At 52.2% G+C, this 9,795-nt stretch overlaps 1 protein-coding gene across 2 annotated transcripts in view; it reads left to right on the top strand.

The window, feature by feature from the left end:
* Gabrd (gamma-aminobutyric acid type A receptor delta subunit) overlaps nucleotides 1-6,261 on the top strand; it is a 12,879-nt gene extending 6,618 nt beyond the window's left edge. The window contains exons 2-9 of one of the 2 annotated variants that reach the window (XM_021161087.2): nucleotides 2,205-2,317; nucleotides 2,615-2,682; nucleotides 2,775-2,995; nucleotides 3,300-3,382; nucleotides 3,947-4,084; nucleotides 4,680-4,835; nucleotides 5,092-5,303; nucleotides 5,544-6,261. In XM_021161087.2, coding sequence (XP_021016746.1) covers nucleotides 2,205-2,317; nucleotides 2,615-2,682; nucleotides 2,775-2,995; nucleotides 3,300-3,382; nucleotides 3,947-4,084; nucleotides 4,680-4,835; nucleotides 5,092-5,303; nucleotides 5,544-5,834 — 1,282 coding nt within the window. In that variant the 3' untranslated portion in view covers nucleotides 5,835-6,261. The remainder of the gene's footprint in view (nucleotides 1-2,204; nucleotides 2,318-2,614; nucleotides 2,683-2,774; nucleotides 2,996-3,299; nucleotides 3,383-3,946; nucleotides 4,085-4,679; nucleotides 4,836-5,091; nucleotides 5,304-5,543) is intronic. The other variant, XM_029475848.1, reaches the window with a different exon arrangement.
* The last annotated feature ends 3,534 nt before the right edge of the window (nucleotides 6,262-9,795 follow it).

Genomic DNA, 9,795 nt, shown 5'->3' with positions numbered 1-9,795 from the left:
CTCACTTTGTAGACCAGGCTGGCCTCGAACTCAGAAATCCACCTGCCTCTGCCTCCCGAGTGCTGGGATTAAAGGCGTGTGCCACCACGCCCGGCCTCACTAAAGTTTTAAGGATGTTTAACCACAAAGGAACATTCTAACCAATAGCAGACAGAGATACCAGGACGCAGCCTCGTTTTCCTCCAATGTCATGTCTAAGTCCTTCCTACCCCACATCATGCCCTCGCTTTTAGTAGAGTCCCCTCTTTCATGATAGACCCTTTCCCCCGTAGGCAGGAGCGTAGTAGCATGCATTAGTGTCCTAGGCTGCCACAACAAATTACACAAACTGGGTGCCTTCAAACAACAGGAACTGATTCTTTTGTACTTCTGAGGCAGATACCCCCAACCCTCTGGACCATCTGAAGACAGTTGCCCCAGGCTTCCCTCCTGTTTCTAGTGTCAGCCAGTAGTACTCAGCCCTCCTTACCTTGTAGAGGCACCACCCAGCCTCTGCCTTGTCGTTATCTGTTTCCCCATCTCTGCCATCTGTTTTCCTCTAAGAGCCCTGCCCTACTGCAATGTGGTCTTTCCCTAACAACACTCACAACGACTTTATGCTCAGATAAGGTCCCATACTGGGGTTCCCAGTAGAAACGAAGGTAGGGACAGTGAGGAAGGGTAGGAACTCAGTGTCAGCAAGCAGAGGAAAGTATGGAGAGACTGCCAAGGGCCTCCTGCTCTGGCAGTGCCTGCTTTGATGGTAGGATGGGTTCCAATGTCTGCCCCACGTGCAGTTTTGGATCCATTGGAGGGGTGTCCCAAACTTTTAGGGACCTCAACTCAGGCAATATTAGGATTTGTGGCTACAGTACAGAAAAAATTTGGGACTAACTAGTTTATTGAGTAGAGATAGAGATGTTGTTTGTTTGTTTGTTTGTTTGTTTGTAAGGCAGGATCTCATTATGTAGCTCTGGCTAGCTTGGAACTCACTATATAAATGAGATCAGCTTTCTGAACTCACAGGCATCTACCTGCTTCCGTCTCCTGAGTATTGGAGTTACAGAGACAGATTTTATGAGCAATATTTTAATATATGCTTAAGCATGAGGGTTAAGAGAAGAGAAATTAGCCAGAAGGACAGCCATATAGCATATGTATGCTTCCCAAACGCAAGCAGTGGGAAGAAAAGCATACAGGCTTCTCAAGGGAGCGTCTCGATTAATTGTCTTAGTTTTCGGCATAAACACCCTTTTTGTGGTTTTCTAGTTGCATCTCAAAGTGTTGCTAAGAAGCCTTTTTCTTCTTCTTTTTTTTTTTTCTCTCTCCTGATAACTGAGGATATAGGATAGGGCAGCTCAGGCAATACCCTGGTAGAACCAGAAGCCACCAAATTACACAAGAAGTTTAGGACATGACCTTTTCCTTGTAAGTGGGTTTTCTGGTGAAAGTCCTCAAAAAAAAAAAATGCAAGTTTACAGCTCAGCAGGAAAAGGGGAGGCTTTGGAGTTGCTGATTGTGTAGAATTCTTGCTTCTCTACTGGCTAGAAGCTCCAACTGGATTCCCAAGTGTGTGAGTTCCTCTCCCTTCTCACATCCCCACAATTTCCCCTGCCTTCCTGTTCTACCTGGTAGGCCTACTGGGAACAACAGGGCCAGCACAGGTTTTTTCGTGCTGTTCCCAGCTGCTCCTGGGTCAGGCTAACCCCAGATGTGCATGGCTACTTGAGGGGCTGGGCTGGGAGGGTGGGGCAGGCTGGGGCCCTTCTGAGAAGACAGAGCTCAAGTCTCTGGGCATCTCTCACTTCTTTCTCTTCAGCCATATCCAGGGGATCTTTGCTGACAGGAAGGCTATGTGGTCTTGTCAGGGTTCTCTGCTTTAGAGGAAAGCCCCGGGGATTGGGACTCCAGTTACCAAGCCTTTAATTTCCTCCCATAAATACATGGGGGGAGGGGACTAAGGAGACACCTCAAGGGAGTCTGGGAGCTCTGCCTCTATTCTGGGGTGGACACAGGGCATCATTCCTCAGGAGCAGACAGGAAGGTGCCTGAAACTGGGCAGAAAGGTAGCAGAGTGTGGAGAGCCTCTTCATTTCTCTGTGTCTTGCCTGAAGGGTCCAGAGGGGCCGGCGCCTGCTCCTCCTTGGCACCTGTGCTGAGGGCAATGCTCCACCCGCAGGCCCTGATGCTCTGCCTGCTGTGACCAGTTGGCCTTGTGTTCCCAGGGCAATGAATGACATTGGGGACTACGTGGGCTCCAACCTGGAGATATCCTGGCTCCCCAACCTGGATGGCTTAATGGAGGGCTATGCCCGAAACTTCCGACCAGGCATTGGAGGTACAGGCAGATGATGTCTTAGGAGCAGAAACAGCTCCAACCCTGGATCTGCTGTGGGTGTGGGCTCTTCTGGGCTCCGGTTTGGCAACTCCAGGGGTTCACTGGATTTCAAGCCCCAGGCATCCCAGATGGAAGAGGTAGCTCCCCAGGCACTGAGGCAAATGTGTAATGGCTCCAAGTTCCCTGAAAAGGCCATGGATATTATTCTGTCCCACCTGTCTGGGCTGGCCTAGAAGGGTAGCTGGGTGCTGGACTGGGGTTTCTACTACAACATTAGCAGGCCCCTCTTTCTTACAGGTCCTCCTGTGAATGTGGCGCTTGCCCTAGAGGTGGCCAGCATTGACCATATCTCAGAGGCAAACATGGTAGGTGCCAGTCAATGCGGCTCCCTGGGTTGTGTGCCATCAGGGGGAGAGCAAGGGACAACGGTGCCAGCACTTACCCTCCTTCTCTACAGGAATACACCATGACTGTGTTCCTGCATCAGAGCTGGCGGGACAGCAGGCTGTCCTACAACCATACCAACGAGACCCTAGGCCTGGACAGCCGCTTTGTGGACAAGCTATGGCTCCCTGACACCTTCATTGTGAATGCCAAGTCTGCCTGGTTCCATGATGTGACTGTGGAAAACAAGCTTATCCGCCTACAGCCTGACGGGGTGATTTTATACAGCATCCGGTGAGCTGGGCCTACCTTCCCATGCCTTCTGGAAGAGCATCCCATGAGCTTGGGCACACACCCTCATTCTGCCACCACACAGATACATGATGGTACCCGTTGTCCCCACTAGCTTTCAGGGAGGGGCTGCTCAGTTGACATTGGCTTCAGATGTTACAGTAGGCATCAGGAGTGGCATGTGGCTCCCGATGAGTAGGTGGCTCCTCTGTGTTGGTGCAGGGCAGTATATCTGCTGTCTAGGGGCAGGGGACCTGCTAGCTTCTAAGGGACACCATGACCTCACTAATCCACTTTGCCTGTACAGCATCACCTCCACAGTGGCCTGTGACATGGACCTCGCCAAGTACCCACTGGATGAGCAGGAGTGCATGCTGGACCTAGAGAGCTGTGAGTGTCCTCTCCACGACTGGGGTAGGCTCCTTCTTGTCTGCGGCTGCACTGGCTCATCCAGTGGGGCAGGGCAGTCAGGGTTGCAAGTCTGTGACGCTCAGGGCCAGGGCCAGGCTGGCCTGGATCAGAGGACAGGGAAGCATCCAGGGTAGGGCTTCCTTAAGAGCCAGTAGTCTGTATAGGGCTAAAAGACCTAAAGGAACTTAGCCAGCACAAGTGGAGAAGAGCCCAGAAGATCTGGCTCTGGCAACCAGGCTGTCCCAACAGAACAGAGCTCAGTTAACCTGGGTCCCTTTGTATTCTGCATCAAGGATGGTTCTGATTCTGTCAGCACTTCTGGCCCTGTCATCCCTCTCAGAGATGTAGAATGTTGCGCCGGAGCTGAGGACACTTCCCCACATCTCCTACCCCCACCCCTGACTGAACATGACTGAATGAGGTCTCTGTTGTTGTCACTGGGTCAGCCCCACCACTCAGGCTCTCCATGTAGATGGGCCATTCTCCCTGAGGCTGCCAAGGGCTGAGCTAGGCCCTGCTGCCCACTGGTGGGCTCTCTTACAGATGGCTACTCTTCTGAGGACATTGTCTATTATTGGTCAGAAAACCAGGAGCAGATCCACGGGCTGGACAGGCTGCAGCTGGCCCAGTTCACTATCACCAGTTACCGCTTCACCACGGAGCTGATGAACTTCAAATCGGGTAATGTGGCCTCTCCTGTGAACTGCCTGCAAGTCTCTTGTGCTTTATAACTGAGCTCCCAGACAGTTCTGAGGGTCGAGGATGCTCCTGGAAAACCCCCGAGTTGGGCATTAGCTGAGTGTTGCTGACTGTGCTCAGATGGAATGGGAACATGCCGACATGCCATACAGCCAGGTTCTACCCTCTTACTCTTGGGTTATTTCTTTCCAGTACTTTAGGCTTAGAGAGAACATGAAAGTGACTATTATAGGCCCTTAGCCCCATGACTAAGCCCCTTCCTTGGCCACCTTCCCTTTCAGAGTGTGGATGTGCATAGAGTAGGGCAGAAGGCACAGAGAGAGGCAACAGGTACCCTGACATTAGCTGGGCAGGTTGCTCAGAACCAATTCATCAAACTTGACCCTTCTCTTCTTAGTCTGGGTGAGCCAACATCCTTGTGGCTGGACCTAGAGTAATGTGTAGAAGGTGGGTTTTCTAGGGTCTTCCATCTGAGCCTCACAGTGGAACCAGCAGCCAACCACGTACCCTCCCTGAGGCATATGGGGCAGATGGAGTGGTTGGGAAGAGCTCATCTGACAGTGGGTTGTCCCCACAGCTGGCCAGTTCCCACGGCTCAGCTTACACTTCCAGCTTCGGAGGAACCGGGGTGTCTACATCATCCAGTCTTACATGCCCTCTGTCCTCCTGGTTGCCATGTCCTGGGTCTCCTTCTGGATTAGCCAGGCAGCCGTGCCTGCCAGAGTATCTCTAGGTATGTGTTTTGTCTTTCCTTCCCATGAGCTGGTAGAAGAGATATATAAGAACCCTGCTAGCCATGAGTCAATTCTTTGGACTCTAGACCTCATTCTGTCTGCCCTGTGCAATGGCAAGTCAGAATAGGATTGGCCTCGTGAGCCTAGGGTGGGAGTGGAGGACTGAAGAACTCCCCTTTCCCTGGAACCCAGCCCTGTTGGCTAGGGTAAGGAGGAGAGGGTGGGGGTTCATCGCTGACCATCTACTCCCACCAGGTATCACCACTGTGCTGACAATGACCACGCTCATGGTCAGTGCCCGCTCCTCCCTGCCACGGGCTTCAGCTATCAAAGCTCTGGATGTGTATTTCTGGATCTGCTACGTCTTTGTGTTTGCTGCCCTGGTGGAGTATGCATTTGCCCACTTCAATGCCGACTACAGGAAGAAACGGAAAGCCAAGGTCAAGGTCACCAAGCCAAGGGCAGAGGTGAGAGAGTGAGATGGAATCCTGCCTGGTGCAAGGGAGCAGAAAGAAGTATTATTCTTCTGCTGGCCAGCTCTGAGGTCACTGTTGGCCCTGAGTCCCTGTCCCTGGGGCCAGCTCCTTAGCATCATCCGCTACAGGGTCACAGCGGTACTTAATAAAACCGGACAGGAACAGGGTACTGCACAGTCAGCCAGGGCATCCTCAGCTCTGTCCTCCTGTCTCCTGCCCCACCCTCTGCAGATGGATGTGAGGAACGCCATCGTCCTTTTCTCCCTCTCAGCTGCTGGGGTCAGTCAGGAGTTGGCTATCTCCCGTCGTCAAGGCCGGGTCCCCGGGAACCTCATGGGTTCCTATAGGTCTGTGGAAGTGGAGGCAAAGAAGGAGGGGGGGTCCCGCCCAGGGGGCCCAGGAGGAATCCGTTCCAGACTCAAACCCATCGATGCAGACACCATCGACATCTATGCCCGCGCCGTCTTCCCGGCAGCTTTTGCAGCGGTCAACATCATCTACTGGGCGGCGTACACCATGTGACAGCAGTGCGTGCACCAGGTGATGGCTGTACACATACCACGTGAGGTGGTTGCCACAAACTCCTGGAGGAACGCCCCTCTCCATGGGTCCCAAAATGGGACAGAGAGGAGGCTCGGCTTCCTGGGCTTTACCTCAACTTTGCTCTGAAGACGAGCCTGCACTTCTTGTAGATGAAACAGGATGGGCTTTGCATAGAGGGTCATAGCTGGCCTGACCCTGAAGTTGAGCCTAGTGCTGCTGGGCCCTTGGGAGCTGTGAAGTTTTAGACCCACATCAGGATGGTCCTGATTTCTAGGCCTTTTCTCCGTGGGATCAGGATCAGAGAGAAAAACAGTGGGGGTGGATGACCACTCTCACGGTGACCTGGAGGAGAAGGGCATGGTGAGGCCTCTTTGGTCCCAGCATGAAATAAAGCCTTGACCTGGCCGCTGGTTTCTGTCTTTGTTGCACATGGCAATTGCACTGTGGTCTTCTCTGCCTGTGCTTCTCTGCCACAGGCGACATAGGAAGGATGTGGGGGGGGGCAGCCTACAGAAACCCAGAAAGTCTAGGGTAAGCATGCACTGTGTGGGGTCAGGGTCCCAACAGGGAGGCTGACTAACAGAGGATGACACCAGGAGAGGGGGCTTGGAAAGAAGAATAATCAGCATTGATGACATCATTGTGGGTGACATCACCATGAGTGACATCAGCATTGAGGACACCAGCACTGATGACACCAACATTGGTGACATCACTGTAAGTGGAATCAGCATTGGTGACACCAATATTGGTGACATCAGCATTAGTGATGTCAGCATTGATGAAACCACCAGGATGTATTGGTATCTTTCCCTCCCTGTCACTGGACTACATTGGAGCCATCTTCACTAAGGCAGAAGCAGACCTGGGAGCATGAGCTGAGAACCCTAGCTGGATTCCAAAAACCACCTAATTATGAAGTGCCTTCCCAAAAATCTCAGAACTGGGAACAGATCTGGAGCCAGGGAAGTTCAGAGGTTGCATCCCAGAGGATGAGTTGTGTGGCTGTATTTGAAGGGCCAGGAAAGGCAGAGGCACAGAAACCTACGTATGGCTTAAGAAGTCATCGATCTCTTGATCACTGGAGAGCTCATGCCCAAGATGCCACTACAGTGCCTTCTTGGATGAGGTAATGGGAACTCACAGCGCATCTCAGGCCCTACAGACACCCCTTATCTACTCCCCACAGCAGCCTAGGACCCTAAAGCCATTGGAGCATGTGGCAGGCAGTTCCTAATAAAGGAGTCCAGCTTTTCCATACACAGTCGTCCATGTAGAGGAAGCGAAGGGTACAATTAGCAGAAGAGCTTTCCATCCTTGGTCTGTTCAAAGTCAGCAGCTAGCAGCTCAAGAGGTGACAGAGTCAGACAGACCCACAACTCTGCTTAGTCAGGGTCGGGCAAGACTGTGCTCCATTAGTCCTGTAGCATGCTCCTGGTGGTCTCCTACTTGCCAAGATGTTTGGCAAGTAACCGTGTTAACCAGTAAGTGACTGCAGTAGGACCTGGGCAGTGACCCTTCACAGCCCCAAACCAGTGTAGGTAGCAGTACTATAACACCACTGCAGGGCTCATGAGAGACACACAACAGTGCTAGTCTCAAAATGTAGAGGAAGGCAGTGGCCCCTCTGCTCAGACTATGGACCAGTGCTCATTCTTTCTCTCCAACTCAAAGATCCATGACCTAAGCACACCTTCCTCCTGCCACCTTGGCTACTTTGTACTAAAAGATGAGGTTGTGTGGCTTTACAGGACATCCAGAGGGTGGAAGCACTGGGTCCTGGTATGATCAGGAACTGCAATGATAGAATGGGTCTTGGAGCCAGCAGGGAGCAGGTGGCCAAGCAAAGGCAGATCTGGGTCAGCTGGGGCTCCAGTTCCTGACAGCAGGAGAGGCAGAACAAACCCAGCCACCTTGAGACGCCACAGGACAGGATTGTCCCTTCTCGAGCCCAGGGGCTGGGACTTTTTCTTCATCTCTTTATGTCTGTTCTTCAGTCTTCCTACACGGTTACTGTTTCCACCTCCACTGGTTCAAAGAGTTACCTGAGGATGGGGACACATTGTGTCCCCACATAGGGCACAATGTAGTTAGCCAAGACAACCTAATGCTACATCTTACCATTCGTGCAGTCTAGGTCCCACTCCCAGGAGAGCAGGGTCAGCTCCAGCTCTCTGGGCCTTTGGGGGAGGAGCTGGTGGGTTCAAGTTTTCAGACCTGCTGAGTTCACCTGGACCCAGAGGCCAGCAGCCTAACACCCCTCTGACTACACAACCTGCCAGCTTCAGCACCCGCCTCTGCCCTGCCTCTTGCCGCCTGCAGTCTGCCCTCTTTCTGCTGCATGTACCCACGGGGAGCTATTTAAAGCGGCCTTTGCGATTGCCTTGGGCTCCCACGCAGCCAGGCCCACCCGGGCAGCAGCCTTCGCCTGATTCTGCAACCAGCAATCACTCCCTCAGCCTGCAGGCTTCTATTTCTGCCCACATGTTTACAGGGCAGGAGGAAGGACAGGAAGGATTGATGCTTTTCAAACACCAGCTTCTGTTCCAGTGGTGAGGACAGGAGCTGACTGAAGGCTAGGGGTGGATCAAGGGCTGCAGCTGAGAAGAGCCAGCTTGGAAAGAGAATGTCAGTGCCTCCTGCCTGCAATGGCACCAGGGACAAAGGGTGACAGGCAGGGGGCTTTTCATCCTAGCAGGGACAGCTCTTGGAACTGAGAGTGCCTTCCTCTTTGTCCTGGGCTGGAGTGCATGCTTTGAATGTGGACTGTACCTCCCTGAGGCTGGGCCTGGATGTCAGGAGACAGCCCTGCTTTTCTCTGGCAGCAAGGGCAGGACAATCTCCCAGACTCAAGGTGAGAAGATATTCAGGGTATCAAAAGAGCTGAGACAGGTCCGGGGTCAGGGTTTCTATTTTCTAGGGCTACAAACTGTTCTATCAGAGCTATGGAGACCACAAGTCATGAGTCTAGGAGTAGGCAGCCTCGTTCCAGGGAAAAATTTACTCCGACCTCCCTCTGCTTCCTGGGTGGCCTGAACTCCCGGGATTTAAGATTTATTGCCCTGACCTCTGTGTCCATTATCACATGCTTGGCTTCTGTCCCTTCTCTTCTTACACAAACACCTGCAAACTCGAGCTTGGCTCATCTTAGCCAATTATATCTGCAAGAACCCTATTTCCAAATAAGCCACATTCTGAGGTTCTGGATGTGAAGCGTCCTAGGGGGAAGTTGTTCAGCTCAGTCCAGATGGCAACCCCAGAAGCAGGAGAGTATGATGCAGGGAGAGAATGGGAAAGAGGAAGAGCAGGGAATGTGTTTCGTGACCCAGAGCAAGGAGTGGGCATCCCACTGTCTATGTATGTGTGTATATTTATCCATCATCTCTAACCATGCCCAGTGAATGACTGGCCCCAGGTCCCTAAAGCTTTCAAGCTGAGTGAGCATCTCCAGGGCCATAGTATTACCAGAAAGCAACACCTGTCTCCTTTGGCTTAACAACTAGGACCAACCAGGGTCATCTCCGACTCAGCCATTAATACTGCTTGCATACACTTAGGCATTACATTAAGTCCAATTGTGATGCCTATGTAGCTGTCATTGTAGCAGCTGTCATGGTAGCAACATTGTAGCAACAGCCACCAAAAAAGACAATGAGAGGTTGATGAGATGAGCTTAGCTATCCCTTCATCTGTAGTAGCCCTAAAGGAGTGAGTCCATACCTGCATGATTCTGCTCCTCTATCAACTTCAAGGCTTAGGTGCCTCTGATGCAGTGACACATACCCTTCCAGGTGCTGGTCTTGGTCATCTTGACCACACAGCAGTAACTGGGCAACTGTATGCCCAAGGGAATCTCCAGTAGTAAGTCCTCTGACATCCAGAACTTTTCTTCCCAGCCTCTGTGAGGTTCACATGTTAACCCCAAATCACAGAGACTCTG

This window comes from Mus caroli, chromosome 4, assembly GCF_900094665.2.
Source record: "Mus caroli chromosome 4, CAROLI_EIJ_v1.1, whole genome shotgun sequence".
Taxonomy (NCBI): Eukaryota; Metazoa; Chordata; class Mammalia; order Rodentia; family Muridae; genus Mus; species Mus caroli.
The sequence above is the reverse complement of the archived record's forward strand: the minus strand, read 5'-3'. Positions and strand labels throughout refer to the sequence as shown.